At 38.7% G+C, this 25,130-nt stretch overlaps 1 protein-coding gene across 1 annotated transcript in view; it reads right to left on the reverse strand.

The window, feature by feature from the left end:
- Positions 1–1,003: 1,003 nt before the first annotated feature.
- Pgd (phosphogluconate dehydrogenase) overlaps positions 1,004–25,130 on the reverse strand; it is a 93,846-nt gene continuing 69,719 nt past the window's right edge. Inside the window, exons 8-9 of the mRNA XM_068228360.1 lie at positions 6,118–6,340; positions 1,004–1,972 (exon numbers count right to left, since the gene is read on the reverse strand). Of these exons, the coding sequence (XP_068084461.1) occupies positions 1,853–1,972; positions 6,118–6,340 (343 nt within the window). The 3' untranslated portion in view covers positions 1,004–1,852. The remainder of the gene's footprint in view (positions 1,973–6,117; positions 6,341–25,130) is intronic.

The raw sequence follows: 25,130 nt of genomic DNA on the forward strand, positions 1-25,130 counted from the left end.
GAGGTACAGTTATTTCTCACTGCCCAACACTCGGCGCAGTGTCACTGGCTGTACGGTCTACTCTATTACCACAGTGGGAGATATCATTTCATATTATTATTATTATTATTGTGGAAAAGTATATAGGAAATTGTGGCTTTCTGGTCCATCCATAATGAATATATATCCTTAATGGACCAACTGACAATTTATCATCAATGCCCTCTTTTGTGAAAAAGATCTTTTGATGAGATCATGAAGAACAGGACATTTATAAATAAAGGTGAGGTGCTTTTCAACAGTACCTAGAACTGTAAACAATGTCTCTTTTTTAATTTCATGCAAAGAAGGGATAGTTTCTTAACAATATGGAAGAAAATCGTAACAATATCTTAGTTACAACCTATGTTATTGATTGATGAAAGGAGATGTTGATAACAAGTCTAGGTCTCTTTTAACCAGCTGGTTTCATTAGATGCATTCTTCTTAAACATGCCCATTAAAGGTTTAAAAAAAAAAAAAAAAAAATCATAGAAACACAGTCTACAAGACCTTGGTAGATCTGAGGTATTTTGATTCTGGGTTGCATAAGTAAAGAGGAATTAAGGTCTCAGGCAAGGATAGGGTTATTTTGCCACAACACATACATAAACTGAACTAATATATACTGAAGTAAGACCAACCAGAGTTGCTGCGCATGTTCCTGTTCATAAGCCACAGATGATTCTTCTCATTTTCTTACCCAATTTCATTCACCATCATTCATTTCATCTTCATTAGTTCATCAATCAAGGTTGGCGACAGAAAGGGCATCAGACTGTAAAACGTGCCATATAATTTCATCTCATCTCATCCCATCCCCAACCCTGTATCAGGAAATGGGACTAAGGGACAAACACATACAAACTGCAGTAATAATGAGCCTGTATGGTAGGTAAAATGATGTACTTGGAAACATGTAAGAGCCGACAACATTAAGAGGAAATGTAAGCATATGCAGCTATTAAGTTCATGTACTCATGCAGACTTTCTAAAATATTGTATTTTTTTCCAGTACTCTTTACAAAATGTACAAAAATATCTCTCAGAAAGAAATATCAACAATAACATGAAAGTCTCCTCTTCATTCTCTCAATAATACTAAAAATGTACATTTATTAAGACAATGATTTCCTCTGAAGCAACATACAATCACACAAATAACTTAAAAGAATACATGAAGATGGTCCCAAATGACAAAGTAGGTAGATCATTTTTATTGCCACAACAAGAACTATATAAAGCAGGTAACCTAACAGGAGCAGGAAGAAAGCCCACATTAAAACCACTACAGATTCAACATCTAGTCATTTAGGGCATTTACCGTGGTAATAACAAAATTACCTTACTCTCACATAGCTTCCTTCTGACAATATCTTGTTTACCAGACCACAGTTACTGCTAATCATTCTTATAATGATTTGCAAAGCTAAACCGTCACCAACAGCACACTGTCCCTCCAAAAACCTTAACCAATGGAAATTGCTCATACTACACCAGTCATTGCAAACAAGTGGCAAGTTCTGGCATTATTCAACAAAAGCACTATCATTCCAAGTATAGTGCTGCTAAAGGTGTCAATTGCAAACTCATGCTCCAATTTTACTTCTTTCTTGTGCCATCAGAAATGGTAATACTTGTAGAGAACTGGCACAAAATTAGCTAATACCCCACAAGATTTTCTCAGATTATTTCACTAGAAGCATGTACTTTACTAATGGCTTCAAATGCACAGAAAACGAGTTCCAAGGTTGACTTATGTCTGAAATCTTTCTCAATTAAGTATTCAGAGGATCTTGAATCAGAGTTTAACCTTGGTGAACATACTGGAGTACTAGGCTTGGTAAGTGCTGGCAGAGACATTTCCTCCATGACCAGTCCAGTTGGTATGCACAAACGTGCCAGGTTTGCTGAGCAACTCGTAGGTGTGTGCTCCGAAGTAGTCTCTCTGGGCCTGAAACAGGTACAATTAAAGTAATAAAAGCTATTCTTCTGCCACCATCCTTATACATTTCTTTACAATATTAAAAGTTGACACGCAATAAAGATTGGCATACCATAAGAATATATACGACAGTACTTGGATGTTTATTAATGAATACCAGTTGAAACTGCAATCCCTATCATTCCTCAGTGTAAAACTTAACAGCAATCTTAAATCTTTGACTGATCCATTCCAAAAACATAATACCCTCCTCGTAGTTAATGTTGCTAACATAAAAATAAAACTTGTTACTGTAATACACACATTCAACATCTTTTTTTGGGTGATTGCCAGGCCAAGTGGCTCGGACGGTTGAGGCATTGGCCTTCTGACCCCAGTTTGGCAGGTTCAATCCTGGCTCAGTCCGGTGGTATTTGAAGCTGCTCAAATACGTCAGCCTCATGTCCATAGGTTTACTTGCACATAAAACAAAGCCTGCAGAACTAAATTCCGGCACCTCGGCATCTCCAAAACCCATAAATGTAGTTGGACGTAAAGCCAATAACATTATTATTATTATTATTATTGGGTGATCTACCTTGACTCTGTAAAGTGATGCCCTCAATCATATCACAACGAGAATGTCAAAGAAATTGTTTTTCAAATTCAGGTATGGACCATCATGACAGGAATTCACTCGCCAGCAAGTGTGACGATTGTCTTCTGAGTGTTTCAATGTCATCGATTATGGGTTCTTAGATGGCTAGAGTCTAAGCTCTGCCACAATGCTGACACATCACATTAACCAAAGCTCTTTGCTGTTGGTGAACCTGGAAATCAGTACTGGTACTTTTCTGATTTCTCTTATTCTCTTCTATAATCTATTTTATCAGACTCGTGCCTTCACTCCTGTTGATCAAACTATTGTGGGTCGTCATGGATAGGGATCCAAGACATCCCAATTTTTTGAAGACAGTCCTGAGTTCTTTGCATCTTTGTAAGGGTTTTGCCCAGGACACTAAATGTCCTGATATTCAAAAGTATTATATTTTTAAAATCATAAACCTAACTTCTTTCTGCCTATAAGGAAAGTTGCCAAAACATGACTAATTTTTGCTTGTCGAAAAATGAAGCTAAGAAACTTGCTGGACACATCAGGAGAATGTAATTTAGGAAAATGTTTGTCTGTTTGAATATTTTGCTGATATTACGACTGAAGCACTTTCATAAATCGTTGCTTGAGGTACATTATGAGGATATGGAGGCCAAAGACCATCTCAAAACTTTGGGAGGCCACAAGTCAAAGTCCCGTACAGCAACAGATGAGAAGAAAGTGAAGAGAAGACCACAAAAAAGTATCATGAAGATGTCACTGAGCTGGAATTTGCAAGGTAGTCGCAGGCAAGGCAGACTGAGGATTACTTGGAACCACAGACAGGGAGCTGGAGTCAACCAGACTTGAAGAGAGGTGAAAGTATAGGCAGTAGATAGAACAAGTTTGAGAAATTTTGTAGAGGCCCTATGTTTCACCTAGGAATGAAAGGAAATAATTCAAGTCATGACTAACCGTATGAGATTGTAGAGTTAGACGGTTAGTTTGATTCGAGGAAAAAATTTAAGGCCTAAAATTATGTAATCCTAGTGTCATGGGAGAAATTTTCCTCTAATGAAATTTATTCTATATAAATAACCTATAACAGAATTGAATTTTAATATGAGTGTAGTTAATTGCACTAATACAATTAGGAAAGAGAGCAGCCACACAAAACCCATACTTAACCATAGGTTTCTTCATGTGTAGCTGGCATATTGGTATAATGATGTAATAAATGTCCTATGGCTGTAGAAACTTTTTAAAACTATTTTTCTTGTTGTTGACATACGAATACCACTGCCACTGACTCATAGTATTATTGAGGTGCACCTTTACTGCCAGTTCATCTGGCATGACCTCTTCCACCTCCATGACCGTTGGAAACCATAAGAGAATATGCTTACATATTTCCCTCCTGACAAAACAGATTATCTGTTCAAGAATTTGATTGTTTGATCTTGTATACAGATAAATCTTAATGTTTCACTAAACAATATAAGGTATTTCTTTCTAGTAACTCTCTTATTCAGACTGTAGAGTGATTTAGTGTACAGTTTAAGACACATTAGAAGCTGACAGAAATGATAAGGATTTTAAGGCCAATGGATGGAGGATGCAACAAACGAGGACCTTTCTTCAAGTCAGAAAACAGACTCGTATTATTATTAAAAGGAAAATGGAACACCCCTACCCAACCAAAAAAAAATTGCTATGAGGAAGTTTATCTGAACTACAGTCTTTCGGATAGGATTTCATTAAGAAATATTCACACGGACAAACATAAAAATATGCACGACTTGTGAAGCTGGGTACCTCTGGTAGTATGAAAGGCATGAACACTGACATTATCAAACTGCCCTACACCTGACCAAGTCTAACATAGAAACCAAATAAATGTGCACCTTAGCAAAGTCTGCGGTAGACATTGTACTGAATGGATTGCTATATGAACAGCATGAAAGGTTTGAGTTCTGCCACTACAAAATATTTTTTGTCCAGACAACTTTATTACCATATTTTAAAAGGCAAATCAGACTAAAACGAGCATCACTAATTTGGGCAAAAATCAGTGTTTTGACATATTTCTTGTCGTTTCTAGGCAAAATGCTCCATTTTTTTCTTTTTTTACAACTGGCTTTATGTCGCACTGACACAGATAGGTCTTATGGCGACGATGGGATAGGAAAGGCCTAGGAATGGAAAGGAAGCGGCTGTGGCCTTAATTAAGGTACAGCCCCAGCATTTGCCTGGTGTGAAAATGAGGGAACCATGGGAAACCATCTTCAGGGCTGCCGACAGTGGGGTTCGAACCTACTATCTCCCGGATGCAAGCTCACAGCTGCACGCCCCTAAACACACGGCCAACTTGCCCGTTAAATGCTTAACTGGATGCAAGTGTAAAGGACTAGCATAACTTGGAAATAATTCTCTAACCCATGGGTAAATAATGGAAACATCGAGCTTGATGATGATGATTATTATTATTATTATTATTATTATTATTATTATTATTGAGTTGTGAGGTGTGGCTATGATCATTATTATTATTTTTTACGTAGTCCTGTACAGACTTTATTTGATATAAATCGTGGTCTTATTATCTGTGTGTTGTATGTGAGTTTATGTTATGAAACATCTGCTGTATGTATATTAATATGAGTTTATTTAATGAAGAACACATTAATTAATAGTATATAATTTATTATTGCCTTATAAATGATGTATAAATCCAATTCAATTTTGTGCAACACACTGTTAATAGTCCAGAACAACGCACTTTGTCACTAGACGTTAATCGAGCATTCGATCCATTTGTAAATAGGCTACTGGAGACTCTCGAAATTAAGCGAAAACATGTGTCATTTTTCTACAAGCCTGACCAGGCAACGTATATAAAGAGGCAACAAGATCTTGGTACACGTGTAGGGCAAGCCCAGGAGTATAACAGGTTCAAGTAGTAAGGTGCAATTCTCAGCTGTTTCTGAGAAAATTAATTAGTGAAAAATTGCAGTAAGTCCTGCACGCTTAGAAAGTGCAAATGTTACAACTGAGCTACATACAGGGTGTTTAGAACTGTGGATGATGCTGGACTATCTTGCTACAGTTTCTGCCAGCACACTGAGAACTCTTCTGACATACGTTTATTCCATTATTGCATTTTCAGTATTTATATAAACATGTAAATTATTTTATTTTGGTTTGAGCGAAATATAAACATTTCTTAGTCTTAACAAAATGACTACACCTATACTTTTTCATAAAAACAGATACAACCAGAATTATGTAACCAACCAAACTTATTCAAATGCTATGGGTTGTCATGTATTCATTCACATTGTCATGAAAGGCACACCATCATACAATGGTCATAAATTGAATATACCATTCAAATATGGCTATTGCATATCTTCACTTGTTTATGCAAATTTTGTTACAACTGTACCCAGTCGAAGATACACAACTCTACACGTGCAAAATTTTATGTTTATCCAAGTGTACTGGAAGGATTCACAAACAATTCATTTGCAATTTAAACACAAACATTTAAAAGTTAAATCAAAATAAATGTAAAACTACTCACTTGTATAAGGTTTGCTGGCAGCCAGTCAGAGCGATAACCATCATAGAAAGCTAGAGCAGTACTGAATGTTGGTGTTGGAATGCCTAACTGAGCAGCAGTTGCTACTACAGTGCGCCATGATGACTGACAACGCTGGACTACGTTTGAGAAGAAACTGTCCAACAGTAGGTTGGGTAGATCTGGGTTTCGCTCAAAAGCAGTTTTGATGTTACCAAGGAATGCACTGGAAATATAAAAACATTTCTACATTTTATCTGGTATATTCAATTTTTTTAAAACTACCAATCTGAAAATTATTCTGTTATGGTGGGCAAGATTTCAATCACATGTACACGAAACTATCTCATAGAATAAAAGTACAATTGAAGCAAATAAAACATGACAAAAATATCTGAGCAATGAATGATCACTGAAGGTATTTATAAAACTATAGAGATACGTTTTATAGGCATAAATATGAAAAATGACTTCAGTACAAAGGGATGATATTTTCTCTATTCCTATACTGTATATAAATAATTTATTTCAATACTTTTTACTGCAAGTTTTGAATAATTTGACCAATTCTATATATAGGGCAGCAGTACATTGAGGTTTAGAGGTAGTGAAGAATTACCAATCATAAAAGTTTGATACTGCTGCAAAAGATGTACAAAACTATTTACTGTGGTAGTGGTCTTTGAACTGTACATTCAACTGTCTTTGAAGCTATATATAGTAACAAAAATTCCAGTAATGAAAAAGGATCATCATTCTTTGTTCAGGTATATTGCATTCAATTACAAACTAGGCCTAGCAGTTCCGGTTGCCATCCTGTTTCCCTTTTAGCCAAGTCTATCAATACTTGAGTTTCCTTGACATTTCTAAGCCTTCCTCATGTTTCTTTGTCCCAGATAATCCAATCTAATACTTTATTATAAATATGGTGATTGTATATAAACACATTCTGAAACCAGGGAAGGTCAAGTGACGAGACTGCAAATAAATTCTAGAATAAATGTGTAATACTGTGTTCTATAATTGTCATTATTTAATATTTTTAAGTGAAGATGAAGGTACCTTAGTGAACGTAGGGCCATGCCCTTTCCACATCAGTCTACCTAGTTCTAATGTCTCCTACCCTGTTCTTTTCCAAACCCAGATACATGCATACAGTGGTATGCATGAAATGTATATTTGCTATCACTTCTACTTTACAGCTGTCAGTGATTGAACAATTACAATTAACTAGTCTTAGAAAAAAGAAAATCCCTTTGTTGGTGAGACCTAGTATTTACAATGCACTATGTCTGCTGGTATAGGCTAGGAAAAAACTGATACTTTCATTAATCTGTCTGTCTGTCTCATCTTTGGCTTTGCAAAATACAAAAGTGATTTAGGATGAGCAATGCTAGTACCATTCCTTATGCAGCCAGTCTTTATGAAACGTGTGAAAATGTTGCTTATAGAGTCAGTTGGTGCATGCGTTTCAGTGGGCTTGGAAGACTGATATGCAATAATAACCTCTAGCTTGATGAGAAAAGCAACGGGAAACTACATCACTCATTTCCCTTGTACATCTCTTCAGTGATGCCTAGGCTATCATCTATGACAGCTGATGGCAGAATTGTTGAAGGTCCAAACAGCCTTCAGGCTGAGTACTCAACAGAAACAAGAACATTACAGATAAACAATTAAAAATCTGCTCAGAGATTTTTTTTTTTGCTAGGGGCTTTACGTCGCACCGACACAGATAGGTCTTATGGCGACGATGGGATAGGAAAGGCCTAGGTGTTGGAAGGAAGCGGCCGTGGCCTTAATTAAGGTACAGCCCCAGCATTTGCCTGGTGTGAAAATGGGGAAACCACGGAACACCATCTTCAGGGCTGCCGAAAGTGGGATTTGAACCTACTATCTTCCGGATGCAAGTTCACAGCCACGCGCCTCTACGCGCACGGCTAACTCGCCCGGTGCTCAAAGATCAACCGAGTGACTCACCAAACACACAGTATTAAGGTTGTACCTTATTGTGATCTGTTTGAATTTCTATACATTTTAAAAACATGGATTACAGTGTAAAATGTTAATACCTTAATGAGGCAAATAGAAAAACAGTGGGGTGGATGAAGACAAAAATTATCGAGGAGGTTGTTTGCTTGGTTAGGTCCACACAGCTGTTAGCTTGCATTTAGGAAATGGTGGGTTCAAGCACCACCATCAGCAGCCCTGAAGATTTTTCTCTAGTTCCGTATCTCCACACCAGGCAGATGCTGGGGCTGTTCATCAAGATCACATATGCTTCCTTCCTAGTCCAAGCACTTTCCTATACTATACTCACCAAAATAAGCCCTTCTTGTTGTCATCTCCCACGTAATGGATTTCATGATCATCATTACTACCATCATTTAATTTACTGAAATTTTTAGCAATGTATGAAAAATATTTACCAGCTATTATTACACTGGTAGGCATGTGTAAGTACACTGATAAACGTTTTGCAGCAAAGTTCAATAGTCTGTATGTCAGGGCTCAAAAAATCCTAGGCAACATGGTGACTGGAAATACAAGTGTAACGTTTAGCTTTTTTGATGTTAGTATTCCCAATTTTTACCAGCCAATAGATTTTATTTTTATGTGATCAGAAAATGAAAAATGAAAACCTACAACCTGTTTTCCAGTCATTGACCGGGTCAGGGATGTAATGAATGAAACATATATAGGCTGTTATTACAATAGGGTCGCCAATCCCAAGGTGACTTATTGAGTGATAAATGCTATGAAATGATAATGGAGTGTGTTTCTGGAATGAACGATGACAGGGAAAACCGGAGTACCCGGAGAAAAACCTGTCCCGCCTCCGCTTTGTCCAGTGGAAATCTCACATGGAGTCACCGGGATTTGAGCCATGGTATCCAGCGGTGAGAGGCCGACGCGCTGCCGTCTGAGCCACGGAAGCTACTTATGTGATCAGATCGATTTAAAAAATTAAAATAAATTTGTTATTAAGTTCCAAGTTTAATATTTACCTCGAACCTCAGACATATTTAATTCCGTTGAGTTACGAGTGTTGACAGTTTGCTTCCCTTGTGCACCAAGAAGCTTCTGATTTTAGAAAAGTTGCTTGGTACTGTGTCAGTGTTACCCATTTGAAGCGTTTTTTAAGAGAAAGGGTTTAGTTTAATGAACCTAATAAAGAACAATTTGAAGTGATCAATGCAATCAGACAGTTTTAATTATTTAATGTTTATTAACAAGAATGATCCATCACAGGATTATGGTTCATCCAGAACAGTGGACAATATTGGTATTTCAGCACTGGGATCTTTGGTCGCACAGAAAGGTGGCAATGAGCACACTGCTATGCTATGATGACAAAATGGTACTGTCCAAAAGGAAAAGGTAGCCTGAGTGTTCACAAGTAATACACTGTGCACTTGATCACACTCCAACATGGAGGTCCTCAAAACCAAGTATAAGCAAACTGATGCAAGCATGTACACTGCTCCTCTCCCCTAGTAAAAGATTGTGTGACCCCTCTAGCATGACCACAGAGCCCAATAACTGACAGAACAAGACATGTGCATGGATATAACACACACTGCTACTTTATAAAAACTTCACTTATATTGCCTTCAATTGCTGTAATAGTTGAGGGGAAATCTTTAAAATAAAGTAAGGTTGTACTTGTTATACCGGTTCTATAACTATAATTTAAGGCAAAAACTTCTAGGCCTATGCATTAGATTGTATTCGTATTATTGTGGCGACTGACTTTCAGAACTGGCACCTAGGTCAGAACAGTTGTTTTTTAGCTCAGGTCGATTACACTCAACAGCACAAAAGTTGGTCAGCAAAGAAATACACTGCTTTCCAAAAAAAGTGTTACACTTGATATTAAAAAAAGGAATCTCAGTTTAGTAAAATGTATTTGTATTTTAAAAACATTACAGAACAAAACAAATCTTTTCATACCTATTCCAGAGATGGTTCATGGCATGTGTTACTGTAGTCAAGTCCTAGTTCATGAATCATGGGCAACGGCTGAGTGGCCTAGTAAGTGGTCCTGAGAGTCAGGATACCAGCTGCTACGGAATGGGAGTGGGCATCTCGGACATATTCTAAGTTATGGCCCTCCTTTCGCTCGGCGGCTAGGACTATACAATCCATCGATGGTCCCTAGCCTATTGGAGGAGAGATCCTCGCTTTGACTATGTGTAAGTAGGGTAGCATCCTGCTTCACAAATTTACCGAGCTCAGAACATTTTAAGCAAGCCTTGGACCTACGGGAGTAACGGAGTCCCACTCCCATTTGACAGGCGAGGGACTCCTTGGAAAAAACTTGGCGAATGAAATGAATAATGATGGGCCTAATGGGAGAAAAAGTAGAACTGCCTGACTCAGCAAAGAGGATGCATATGGATGCGCTAGGAGTAGGTGATATTTGGGTAAGGGGACATAACGAGGAAGAGATAGGAGATTATAAAGTGTACTTGATGGGTGTTAAAAAGGGAAGGACAGAGTATGGGGTAGGACTGTTCATCAGGAATACTATTGCACGCAACATAGTTTCTGTTAGGCACGCAAATGAGCGAATTATATGGGTAGATTTGGCAGTTGGAGGAATTAGGACGAGAATTGTCTCAGTGTATTCACCATGTGAGGGTGCAGATGAAAAAGAAGTTGACAAATTTTATCAAGCATTGATTGACATAGTGCTAATGGGCGATTTCAATGCGAGAGTTGGAAATAGAACTGAAGGATACAAAAGGGCGACTGGTAAATATGGCAAAGATATAGAAGCTAATAGAAATGAGAAGCGTTTGATGGACTTCTGTGCTAGTATGGGTTTAGCAGTTACGAATACATTCTTCAAGCATAAGGCTATTCACCGTTACACATGGGAGGGCAGGGGTACCAGATCCATAATAGACTATATCTTAACCAACTTCAAATTAGAAAATCTGTTAGGAATGTACATGTTTTTTGGGGGATTTTTCAATGATACATACCACTATTTGATTTCTAGTGAACTAAGTATTTCTAGGCCTAGGATAGAAAAAATAAAATCTGTCTCCAAACGAATAAGGGTAGAAAATCTCCAGAACGAGGAAATTAGAAGTACATGGATATGATTAATGAGAAGTTCCAAACAGTGGACAATAAGCAGGTTCAGGTACAGGGATGCTGTAGTGGAAACAGCAAGTGAATGCCTAGGAACAACTGTGTGTAAAGATGGGAAAAGCAAACATCTTGGTGGAACAATGAAGTGAGAGCAGCTTGATAACGTAAAAAAGGAAGACTTAATCAGAAATGGCCCCAAACAAGGGCTGATGCAGACAGGGAATTGTACGTAGATGAAAGAAACAGAGTGAAACAAATAGTTGTTGAATCCAAAAAGATGCCGTGGGAAGATTTTGGTAATAACCTGGAAAGGCTAGGTCAAACAGCAGGAAAACCTTTCTGGACAGTAATAAAAAATTTTAGGAAGGGAGGGAAAAAGGAAATGAACAGAATTCAGGTGAACGCATAGTAGACCCCAGAGAATCACTGCACAGGAGGACGGAAGATTTTGAAAATCTTCTCAACATAAAAGGAAATCTTCATGGTGGTGTCGCAAACAACTAAGCTCATGGGGAGGAGGAAAATTATGTTTGAGAAATTACACTTAAGGAAGTGGAAAGGATGGTAAATAAACTCCATTGTCATAAAGCAGCAGGAATAGATGAAATCAGACCTGAAATGGTGAAGTATAGTGGGAAAGCAGGGATGAAATAGCTTCATAGAGTAGTAAGATTAGCATGGAGTGTTGGTAAGGTACTTTCAGATTGGACAAAAGCAGTAATTGCACCTATCTATAAGTAAGGGAACAGGAAGGATTGCAACAGCTATCGAGGTATCTCATTGATTAGCATACCAGGCAAAGTATTCACTGGCATCTTGGAAGGGAGGGTACGATCAGTGGTTGGGATGAAAACCAGAGTGGTTTCAGACCACAGAGGAGCGGTCAGGATCAGATAATTGAAAAATGGTACGAGAGGAATAGACAATTGTGTTTATGTTTTGTAGATCTAGAGAAAGCATATGACTGGGTACTGAGGGAAAAGATGTTCACCATACTGGGGAACTATGGAATTAAGGGTAGATTATTAAAAACAATCAAAGGCATTTATGTTGACAAGTGGGCTGTAGTGAGAATTGGTGGTAGAATGAGTTATTAGTTCAGGGTACTTACAGGGGTTAGACAAGGCTGTAATCTTTCACCTTTGTTGTTTATAGTTTACATGGATCTGCTGAAACGTATAAAATGGCAGGGAGGGATTCAGTTAGGTGGAAATGTAGTAAGCAGTCTGGCCTATGCTGACAACTTGGTCCTAAAGGGGAAATTGTGCCGAAATCCTGCAGTCTAATATCTTCGAACTTGAAAATAGGTGCAATGAGTATGGTATGAAAATTAGCCTTTCGAAGACTAAATTGATGTCAGTAGGTAAAAAATTCAACAGAACTTAATGTCAGATTGGTGATACAAAACTGGAACAGGTAGTTAATTTCAATTATTTAGGATGTGTGTTCTCCCAGGATGGTAATATAGTAAGTGAGATTGAATCGAGATGCAGTAACACTAATGCAGTGAGCTCACAGTTGCGATTAACAGTATTCTGTAAGAAGGAAGTCAGCCCCCAGACAAAACTATATTTACATCGGTCTGCTTTCAGACCAACTTTGCTTTACGGGAGCGAAAGCTGGGTGGACTCAAGATACCTTATTCATAAATTAGAAGTAAGATGATGATGATGCTTGTTGTTTAAAGGGGCCTAACATCGAGGTCATCGGCCCCTAATGGTATGAAATAAAATAACAAAAAATTCAAATTCATCCACTGACCAAAATAAAATAAAAAATGTCATCAAGAATGAATGGATGGACATGAACCCTACAAAAAAATACAGTGGATCAGACTCAAAAAGAAAGTAGTTAATTAGAGTATTACTGACCAAGGGACCATTTATAAAGCACAATGATGCTTGATGTCGGAAGGTGTACAGACCGGGCGAGTTGGCCATGCGCGTAGAGGCACGCGGCTGTGAGCTTGCATCCAGGAGATAGTAGGTTCGAATCCCACTATCGGCAACCCTGAAAATGGTTTTCCGTGGTTTCCCATTTTCACACCAGGCAAATGCTGGGGCTGTACCTTAATTAAGGCCACGGCCGCTTCCTTCCAACTCCTAAGCCTTTCCTATCCCATCGTCGCCATAAGACCTATCTGTATCGGTGCGATGCAAAGCCCCTAGCAAAAAAAAGGCCCCACAGAATGGTACATGTCGCGAGTAAAGTAGAAGCATGGTATTTGTCATTTTGGGGTACTGATGAAAAGTAGCGAAGACTCACGGTGGTCCACACAAGATGGTACTACTCACAAGTATTGCAATTCGTACAGGGAACGCAGGCCTATGGTGTTTCTCACACAATGGCGCCACTCATAGCCAACACAAACCGGTAAGGTTCCTCACCTAGGTGTGCTAGTCACGGGCGCCGGTATTCCCGTGGTGTTCCTAACATACTGGGTACCAATCACAGGCAACGCTGACCCACGGTGCCACTCATATAGCGGTGCAACTCACAGGCTACGCCCAGACCTGCGGTGTTGCCCACATGGGTACAACGCATGGGTACTGGAATCCACCAGGCCTGGCTTTTACTGCAACTAATCACAAACCTATTTCGGACCAATTTAGTGATACTACTTGCAAGTACATGCAACCCATGGTGTTCCCCGCATGATGGTACGAATCAAGAGTAGTTTCATGGTTCTAATTCAATCATCCCTTGGTCGCCCCTTGTAGTCGCCTCTTACAACAGGCAGGGGATACCGCGGGTGTATTCTACATGTGTGTCCCCCACCCGCAGGGGGTAGTTTGTTTGGTCTGCGAGAGGTATTTTATTTTCCTCAAGTCCGCCGGCAAGCCGGCTCTGAAGAGTCTAGTGTCAGACCTAAGACGAAACGCTGGTTAATAGAGCAAACGCCTGAAAAGCCATACATCTAATTTTTGATCTGATTTTTGATATGCTCTATTGGTGGAAAAATATCTAATTCCCTCCATGGGAACTTAGAATTTCCATTAGAACCCCCCTATCCTCCACCTGGGACATGCCACGTGAGAGTATCACCTCTCACCCTGCTACGCCTGCGTAGCAGGTTCGTGGAAATTAGACAAGAAAGTAGCGAGAATGATTGCTGGTACAAACAGGTGGGAACAATGGCAGGAGGGTACTCAGAATGAGGAGATAAAGGCTAAGTTAGGAATGAACTCTATGGATGAAGCTGTACGCATAAACCGGCTTCAGTGGTGGGGTCACGCGAGGCGAATGGAGGAAGATAGGTTACCTAGGAGAATAATGGACTTATGGAGGGTAAGAGAAGTAGAGGGAGACCAAGACGATGATGGTTGGACTTGGTTTCTAACGATATAAAGATAAGAGGTATAGAACTAACTGAGGCCACTAGTTGCAAAGGGAGGATTGTGGTGATGTTTAGTAAATTCAGAGAGGCTTTCAGATGATGTATGTGTGTATTCCACAGACAACGCTCAAAACATTTCTATTTTAAGAAGATAATTAAAAGAAGCATAATCTGGCAGATTTTCTGATTACCAAGATTATTTATTTCAATAATGTAAGTTTAAAGAAACTGTACTGGAAATTTGTTAGTTGTTGATTATGTGACCAGAGGTATTGCCACCCCTGGCTGCAAGAAGAATTCGAGAACACCACAAGAGGACATCCAGAGCTTGTGTACTTGTCATATGACTTGCCAATTTTTGGTTATAATGACTTAAGGCGACCTTTAGCAGATCGAAACGAGTCCCATGATGTTTATATGTTAATATAATTTTCATCATTTAACAATGTGTATTGATTAGGAGGATCTTTCCTTAATTTGATAATTGAATAGTTTATTTCTGAAACATGTCAAGCGACATTTTTTATCAGGAATTAGATTCATACATATTATAAATCATTTGCTGTAAACACACATTTTTATGCACAACCCCGTCAACTGCGATGTCTCTATGGGTTTGTTCAAACACAGAATATTGTGTTTAATTCAGAATCCTGCTAAGCGACATCACATGGTGTGTTTCTGCAGTTAATTTCATGTTTGTCTTGTGGTACCCCTGGTTGCTATTGTTTATCGTGTTGCATCACCTGTTTCAACCTTGATACTACATCAACCAGTTGTTATTGTTGTATGTGATATGTTAAACTCCATTAGCGTTGAGGTTATAATGTAATGTTTTGTGGGTTTACGTTATGTTTTATAATAGTTTGCTTTAAGAAATGGATAGCGGAAGTTCTGAAGATGAACCTAATTTTTTTTTAAACAAGGTATTGCCGTTTTGTTGTTATTGTTGTGCCTTCTCCATTACTGAAGGTTGGCCACAATCACACTGAAGTCTGTATGATGTTTGGATGTCATCAGTCTACTAGAATCTAGTCCTGTCCAATGCCGTAAGTTCCTCAGCCAAGAATGTTTCCTTTGACCGCGACCCTCTACGTCCATCAATTTTACCCTGCATGATCAATTTAGGTTGTACTTTTCATTCCTCATAATATATATTTCTTGACTGTACACATCAACATTCGTTCTCTCCTCATGCGTTTGAGTACAGCAACATTGGAGACAGAGTCAGTCTACGAGAACCATACCATCCTTCGGAACACCCACATCACAAAGGTATTTATTCTCTTAATGATGTTAAATTTCAGATGCCATGTTTCAGCTCCATACAGAAGTACTGAATATACATAGCATCTGACGAAGTTGTGACGTGTATCCAAGCAGAGGCTTCTGTCACACATTGGATTCCTCATTTTCAGAAAGCTAGTACGAGTCATTTCTATTCGTACATGGGAGGTACTGCCAATGAAGGTCAATATAAACATATTGTCATACGAAAAGCAAGAGTGAAATGTGAAGGATACACTAACTATAAAGCTAACATTGTTCCAGCAAAATCTAGTTCTGATGACCTTGTGTGCTTATGTCCACAGAAATGCAGTTTATCTCTTGATAATGACACAAAAAGTGCGATCCTGACTTATTTCTACTTTCTTGATACTGAAAAACCAACAAGATAGAACTTTGATAGAAGCTATCAATATTAAACGTAGAGTGAAGAAAGTAAAAAATTGCTCTGCTGGTACAAGTGAAAATCAATGCTCACAAACAAGAAATACGTAGGTCGAGTCATAAATCATGGCAACTATTTTTTTTTCTCATGAATAGGAGACAACACGGAAAATCTAAGATATGCATTTGGAAATGTACCGTATGTACTTGCGTATGATGTCACTAGATGCCATGCCATGCGTACAGATCTTTTGGACAACGCCATAAATCTACACGATAACGCGACAGCTCGCACAGCAGCCATCGTTCAGCGTCGCTTACAATGGTGGAGATGGGAGGTTCTTCCACACCCGCCTTATTCGCCTGATCTGAGCCCATGTGACTATAATCTAATCCCCAAAGTCAAGAAGCCATTACGTGGACAACGGTTTGCTAACCAAGAGGACATCGTAACAGCATTTTGGAGAGAGGTGTCACACGTTAGCGATACACATGCAGCGAATGGTATTCAGCGCCTGCCCTACCACTGGCAACGCGCAGTGGAAACCTTGGATGATTATTTCAAGCGCAGTGTAATAGCTGAACAAATAGTTCATCAGCGCAGAGCTAAGAAGTATTATATGAAACAGAAAAAATGAAAATAAGAAAGAAGATACAGTAGCATTTTGATTCGACTTTATGCAAAACCTTACGCATCCAAATATACTTGTTCAAGAGATTCTACATGCATCAGCTTTGGCCTAATGTATTTTGTGTTCATGATGTGAAGACAAAGCAAGTATGTACATTTACCATGAAGGTGAAGCCAATAAAACTCCAGAGGAGGTGTGCTCGATGTTACTGCATTATTTAAACACCGAAGTTCCTACTGGTGTAAAACATATTATTCTCTTCAGTGATGGCCCATCAGGCTGAAATAAAAATCACTGTGTTGAGCTATTTTTAATGAACATTTGTGATAGGGGAATATTTGAGACTGTGACTCACTACTCCCCCATAAGGGACAATCCTTTCTACAGTGTCAGTGATTTTGGGTGAATAAAACGTCTTGTGTGACAAGTGGACAGAGTATACACTGCAGATCAGCATGCTGAGATAGTTCTTGAAGCCAGTAAAACAGGGTGTCCACCAAGTAACCAGTGCAATGACCTACAGTTTTAATACGGGGTGGCCCCAGTTTTATAAAGAAGACTGTGAAATCAAATGAAACAAGTGGAAGGGGTGTTTGCAATGAAGAATAAATTCCTTTCAAAGTCATAACAGAGTACAAAGAATTTAAATACAGCAAAGCTGAACAAAGAAAGTTGTTGCATGATCAACATTACCTTGAAAAAGAACGTTGCTGTTCCTGAACAATAAAAACATGCCCATCTGGATGAATACCAATCAATATAAAGAAGCTTAATGATGTGCAGAAGCTTAGCAAATACACCAAACAGTATGAAGCTTTGATCAATCACTACTGATCTGCATTTAGGGCAGTCGCCCAGTTGGCAGATTCCCTATCTGTTGATTTCCTAGCCTTTTCTTGAATGAAAGATTTCAAAGAAATTGGAACTTAATTGAACATATCCCTTGGTAAGTTATTCCAATCCTTAACTCCACTTCCTAGAAACAAATATTTGCCCCAATTTGTCCTCTTGAATTCCAAATTTATCTTCATATTGTGATCTATCCTACTTTTCAAGACACCACTCAAACTTGTTCATCTAATAATGTCATTCCACGCCATATACTAAAGACAATGGGTTGGGATATAGTACCATATCTGAAGTACTTATTTGATTATTGTTTGCAGGAAGGAGCTACACCAAATGAATGGAGAGTTGGTATAGTAGACCCTGTGTATAAAGGAAAGTGTGATAGACAAAGCTGAAAATTACAGGCCAGTCAGTTTGACATGCATTGCATGTAAGCTTTGGGAAAGCATTCTTTCTGATTATACTAGACATGTTTGCGAAATTAATAACTGGTTCGATAGAAGGCAGTTTGGGTTTAGGAAAGGTTATTCCACTGAAGCTCAACTTATAGGATTCCAGCAAGATATAGCAGATATCCAGGATTCAGGAGTCAATTGGACTGTATCACGATTGACCTATCTAAGGCATTTGATAGGGTAGATCATGGGAGACTACTGGCAAAAATGAGTGCAATTGGACTTGACAAAAGAGTGACTGAATGGGTGACTATGTTTCTAGAAAATAGAACTCTGGTTAGCATGCTGGCCTTTGGTCACAGGGGTCCCGGGTTAGATTCCCGGCAGGGTCGGGAATTTTAACCTTAATTGGTTAATTTCGCTGGCACGGGGGCTGGGTGTATGTGTCGTTTTCATCATAATTTCATCATCACGACGCGCAGGTCGCCTACGGGAGTCAAATCAAAAGACCTGCATCTGGCGAGCCGAACTTGTCCTCGGACACTACCGGCACTAAAAGCCATACACCATTTCAATGATGTGTAAAGAAGTGGAATCAGAGATAAGGTTTTTTGCAGATGTTATTCTGTACAGAGCAATAAATGTTACAAGATTGTGAGCAACTGCAAAATGACCTTGATAATGTTGTGAGATGGACAGTAGGCAATAGTATGACGATAAACGTGGTTAAAAGTCAGGTTGTGAGTTTCACAAATAAAGTCCTCTCAGTTTTAATTACTGCAGTGATGGGGTGAAAGTTCCCTTTGGGGATTATTGTAAGTACCTAGGTCATAACATAAGGAAAGATCTTCATTGGGGTAATCACGTAAGTATGATTGTAAATAAAGGGTACAGATCGCTGCACATGGTTGAGAGGGTATTTAGGGGTTGCAATAAGGATGTAAAGGAGAGTGCATGTAAGTCTCTGGTAAGACCCCAACCAGAGTATGGTTCCAATGTATGGGACCCTCACCAGGATTACTTGATACAAGAACTGGAAAAAATCCAAAGAAAATCAGCTCGATTTGTTCTGGGTGATTTGCAACAAAAGAGTAACGTTACAAAAATTTTGCAAAGTTTGGGCTGGGAAGACTTGGGAGAAAGGAGAAGAGCTGCTCGACTAAGTGGTATGTTCTGAACTGTCAGTGGAACGTGTGGAAAATCAGCAACACTATTGCCGTCCTCGGACCAGCATTACAGACGAAAACATTCATGCGGTTAAAGACATCACTGACGACAATCGATGAGTGAGAAAATCAGGAATTGAGAACAAGCCAGAATTAGTTATGGAAGTTAACAAAGAATCATCTCTCATCGCCATAAGACCTATCTGTGTCAGTGCGACGTAAAGCAAATAGAAGGGAAAAAAAATCATCACAACCGACCTACAGTTCCGTAAAGTGTGTTCCAGATGGGTCCCTCGCCTTTTGACCGAAAATCTGAAGTTGAAAAGTTTGTAGGTTTGTCAGCGTTTTACAGCAAGGTTTGTGGAAGAAGGTGATCATTTTTGAATCGGATCGTCACCTGTGACTAAACGTGGACCCACCACTACACTCCCGAATCCAAACAAGCCAGTAAGGAGTTGTGGAGGAAAGGGGAGGCAGCATCAGTGAAAGCCAAGACTCGACTGTCAGCTGGCAAGGTTCTTGCAACCGTTTTTTCGATCGGCGGGGCGTTTTGCTGATTTGAATTTTTACATGAGCGACACACAATCAATGCTGCTTACTACTGCAAGCCATTGAACAAGGCGGAGGTTGTATATCGCCGCAAAAGATGAGACCAACTGATTCGACAGGTCATCTTCCTCCACGACAACGCATGGCCCCGTACTGCAGCTCTAACCGTCTCCAAGCTACAGGAAATGCACTGGACTACACGTGATCATCCTTCTTACAGCCCAAACTTATCGCCCTCGTTTTCCATTTGTTTGGACCGCTTAAAGAAGCTCTAGGAGGGCAAGGATTTGAAGATGGCGTGAGTGTGGAAGACTTCGTGCGCAACTGGCTGGAGACAAGACCCCGTTCTTTTTACGATGAGAGCATCAAAAAGCTGCACATATGCTGGAACAAATGAATTTAGAAAGCAGGAAACTATGTGGAAAAATAAATTGTAATTATCTTGTGTTTTTCAATAAATTAAATAAAAAATAAAATCCTGTTTATATTTGATACCTCCTCGTATTTAATACTCTATACAGAATAACATCATCTGCAAAAAGCCGTATCTCTGATTCCACTTCATTACTCATATCATTTATATATATAAGAAAACAAAGGTCCAATAATACTGCCTTGAGGAATTCCCCTCATATATTACAGGGTCAGATAAAGCTTCACCTACTCTAATTCTCCAAGATCTATTTTCTAGATATATAGCAACCCATTCAGTCACTCTTTTGTCTAGTCCAACTGCACTCATTTTTGCCAGTATTCCTCCATGATCCACCCTACCAAATGCCTTTGACAGGTCAATCGCGGTACAGTCCATTTGACCTCCTGAATTCAAGATATCTGCTATATCTCGCTGGAATCCTATAAGTTGAGCTTCATTGGAATAACCTTTCCTAAACCCAAACTGCCTTCTATCGAACCAGTTATTAATTTTGCAAATATGTCTAGTATAATCAGAAAGAATATTTTCCCAAAGCTTACATCCAATGCATGTCAAACTGACTGGCCTCTAATTTTCAGCTTTATGTCTATCACCCTTTACATTGTACACAGGGGCTATTATAGCAACTGTCCATTCATTTGGTATAGCTCCTTCATGCAAAAAATAATCAAACAAGTACTTCAGATATGGTACTATATCCCAATCCATTGTCTTTAGTACATCCACCGAAATCTTATCAATTCCAGCAGCTTTTCTAGTTTTCAACTTTTGTATCTCATTGTAAATATAATTTTTATCATAGGTAAATTTTAATGCTTCTTTAGGATTAGTCACCTCCTCCATCTGGACATTATCCTTGTAACCAACAATCTTTATATACTGCTGACTGAATACATCTCCTTTTAAAGATCCTCACATACACACTCCTCTTGTTCACTAATGATTCCTGGAATGTCCTCCTTGGAACCACTTTCTGCCTTAACTCATTGCGGACCGTAGACGGCGTAAGACGTTTAAGCTTGCTCCTATGCTGCGGGCCGTGGACGGCGTAAGTCGTTTAATGTGCCGCGCGAAGCAATGCTGTTTATATTCGTCATCTATGGATTCTTACACCTTAGTCAGCGTTACTGGTTGTAGCAGGAAGTTGCTTGACCTATTTGAGAACTCTCGCGTTGAGTGGACTCATGTTTATCTTAGCTGTTTTAGCGGGAATATCTCAGCACTTCCTCGCGCGTCAAGACGGTACTTGAGATTCCAATGCAGTGCGTGTCGTTCTTACCGAGTGTAGTATAATGGCTTATAATACAAAGTTTCTTATGGAAGATTAATTATTAGATATTGTTCACAATGATTATTCTGGTGATGAACTTATTCCTGAAATAGACTCAGGTAGTGAAAGTGTGAGTGACGAGGAAATTCCGATTCCCGAATCCGATAGGCCTATAAAGAAAAGTGAAGTGCCTGATACATATCATCCTAGTTAATGTCCACCCGTTCCAGCATTTACAGAGAATTCAGGTACAAACGTTCAAATAGAAATTAGCAGGATATTTTGAGTTACGTGAGTATTTTTATGAATGACGAATTTTATCAGTATGTGTGTGAGCAGAACATTCTATACGCGAGTCAAGTGATAAGTGCGGTGCCCTGGCCTTTCACAAAGAATTCGATCATGCAATCGTGGAAACCGACTAATCCAAAATCCTGATATAAAAATGTACTGGACCGAAGACCCTGTTCTTCATACTCCGATATTTTCTAATACAATGTTCCGAATGCGCTTCTTTCATATTCTTTCATTTCTTCACTTCGGTGACAGTAATCATTATGGCGAATATACAGATAGGCTGTATAAAATTAGACGTATTTTGAAACCTGTGACACCAGATATCACACCCTAAATATTTACTAGAGGCAAGTACAAAGTATCATTTTTCTAACATTTATAGTTTAGGAGTAATTGTAAATTGTATTAAGTGATGCACGTCAAGAGGGCCGGGCATGAAAGTGTCCCGCTCAGAAGCAGGTACTGAACGTGTTAAAGTACCTATACATACCCTTCCATTTTTCACTAAAATTTATGTCTGCCAATTATGCTTGCCATCATGTTATCCTTAGCTGACTTCTTTGCTAGATTCAATTTCTTAGTAAGTTCCTTTAATTTCTCCTTACTTCCACAGTCATTTCTATTTCTTTCCAATCTGCACCTTCTTAGTCTCTTTACTTCTCTGTTATAATAAAATGGGTCTTAACCATTTCTTACCACCTTTAAAGGTACAAACCTGTTTTCACATTCCTCAACAATTGCATTAAACCCATCCCAGAGTCTGTTTACATTTTTATTTATAGTTTTCTACCGATTATATTTATGTTTTAAAAACTCCCTCGTGCCTGCTTTATCAGCCATATGGTACTTCCTAATAGTCCTACTTTTAAGACCTTCCTTTCTATCACATTTATTTTAAACTATGAGAAAAACTGCTTTGTGATCACTAATTCCATCTATTACTTCAGTTTCTCTATAGAGCTAATCTGGTTTTACCAGCACCACATCCAGTATATTCTTCCCTCTAGTTGGTTCCATCACTTTCTGAATCAGCTGTCCTTCCCATATTAACTTATTTGCCATTTGTTGATCATGCTACCTTTCCAACTGACATTTGGTAAATTGAAATTTCCCGCTACAGTCACATTCCTTTCCATGTCGTTGCCCACATAGCTGATTATCTCATAAAATAATTCTGAATCAGCGTCAACGCTACCCTGTCACTCCAAAGACTATCAAGTTGCCTATTATCTTTAGAGATGAGCCTTACACCTAGAATTTCATATTTGTCATCTTTAACTTTTTCGTAGCTTACAAATTCTTCTTTCACCAGAATTAATACTCCCCCTCCTACCATTCCTATGCTATCTCTACAATACACATTCCAGTTCCGTGAGAAAATTTCTGCATCCATTATATCATCTCTTAGCCATGATTCAACTCCTATTAGAATATCTATTAAGTACACATCTATTAAATTACTTAATTCTATTCCTTTCTTTACAATACTTCTACAGTTCAATGCTAACATTTTTATGTCATCCCTACTTGACTTCCAGATCCCTGTACCCTTATCACCATACCCTATAACACCCTGATTCCCTGAATGTACCTCCCTATAACCCATCTAAAATTTCCTAATTATACATACCACTGCGGTTTAAGTGAAGGCCATCTGAGCACAGATCCCTATCTCCTACCCACCCATTAGGATCTAGAAATCTGTTCCAGTTTCCCCACATACCCACTCCATATCCTCATTTAAATCCCCAATCACCTTCCAGTCACTATCCCTCCTATACAGTATTCCACTTATAACAATCTTCGCTTTCTTAAACTTCACTCTTGCTGCATTTACCAGATCCCACACATCCCCAGCTATGTTGGTACTTATACCTGCTTGCCTTACTTTTGTTGGTACCAATGTGAAATACTACCACCTTCTCCTTTCCCTCCTCCTCCTCTTCTACTTTCTTCAACATCTGCTTCAACCTAATTTCTGGATAACACTCTACCCGGGTTCCCTTTCCTCCACACACTTTCCCCCACCCACACGTCTAACAATGGAATCCCCCATGACCAGAGCCTCAACCCTACTCACTTCATTTGATCCCCTCCCCTCCTGGTCATCCCTATCTTTCTTGTGATGATGATGATGCTTGTTGTTTAAAGGGGCCTAACATCGAAGGTCATCGGCCCACCCTATCTTTCCTCACTGGTGCAGAAGCTACCTCCTCCTCCCAAGACCCTGTTTCACCTGTCTTTTCCTATCCTCTACATTTCCCTTTCCCACCTTTCCTCTTCCTCCTATTTCCACATTTCTCAGCAACAGTTCCCTGTTCCTCACCTTCCTTCTGTCGTTCTACCTGCAGTGACTTGTACCGATTTCTCACAGACACCTGTCCTGCATTCTGAACTTGAATAGAGCCCTTAGCCTGCAATCTCCTTCCCCTTAGAACATTTGACCACCTGTCTTCTACAATTTCTCACTTTCCTTCTCATCTCTCTTTTATACCTATTGTATCCTGTACACTGTTTGAGGAAGGCCTACCTTTCTTCCTGTCTTCTGAGATAATCCTAACTATATCCCTCAAACTCCTCCCTCATACTCCTTAATGCCTAGTTTTCTATGACAGTATCCCCCAGCAACCTACTACGGAAGTGGAGTACAACATAGACAAGGAATACCAAGATGAGTAGGAACATAGACAAATAAGTTAGTATTTTGTGCACTGTATTAATATGTTGTATCTGTTAAAATTCTGTTCATGCACAAAAATAATACAATATTTATGTATTTGTTATTGCATTTTAATAAATAGTTTTTATTGGTTTGGACGATAGCTACAGGGTAAATTTTTAAACAATCTGATAAGATACCAGAAAAGCATTTGTAAAATTTTAGAAGTGTGTGTGGAAAATACTCAAAACTGATTTGTTTATTGTTTCACTATTTGTGCTAATAATACATTTAAGTTTATATTATAGCAGTTTTGTTTTTACACATCCTACTGGTACTTACCAAAATTAAATGAAGCTTTAAAAAAGAAATGAAAAGAACTTTTACTGCAGAAACCTGTCAAACTGATGAGATTTTATTAATTTTTTTCAAAACAGTAAAACAATTTAAATTTAAAATATAAGCACCATCTCTTTTGAGAAGGTATAAAATATTAATCTGAATTTTTTTAGGCAAAAATCAACATTCATTTAAATAAGTTTTCTTTCTTTACCAAAAATTTTAAAATGTACACTTAGCGGGTTTCTGAGATAAATGATTCAATAGTGATTGCTTATCAATAAAGATCATTATGAAATTCATAATTTACAAC

The sequence above is a fragment of the Anabrus simplex genome, chromosome 6 (assembly GCF_040414725.1).
Source record: "Anabrus simplex isolate iqAnaSimp1 chromosome 6, ASM4041472v1, whole genome shotgun sequence".
NCBI classification, from domain to species: domain Eukaryota; kingdom Metazoa; phylum Arthropoda; class Insecta; order Orthoptera; family Tettigoniidae; genus Anabrus; species Anabrus simplex.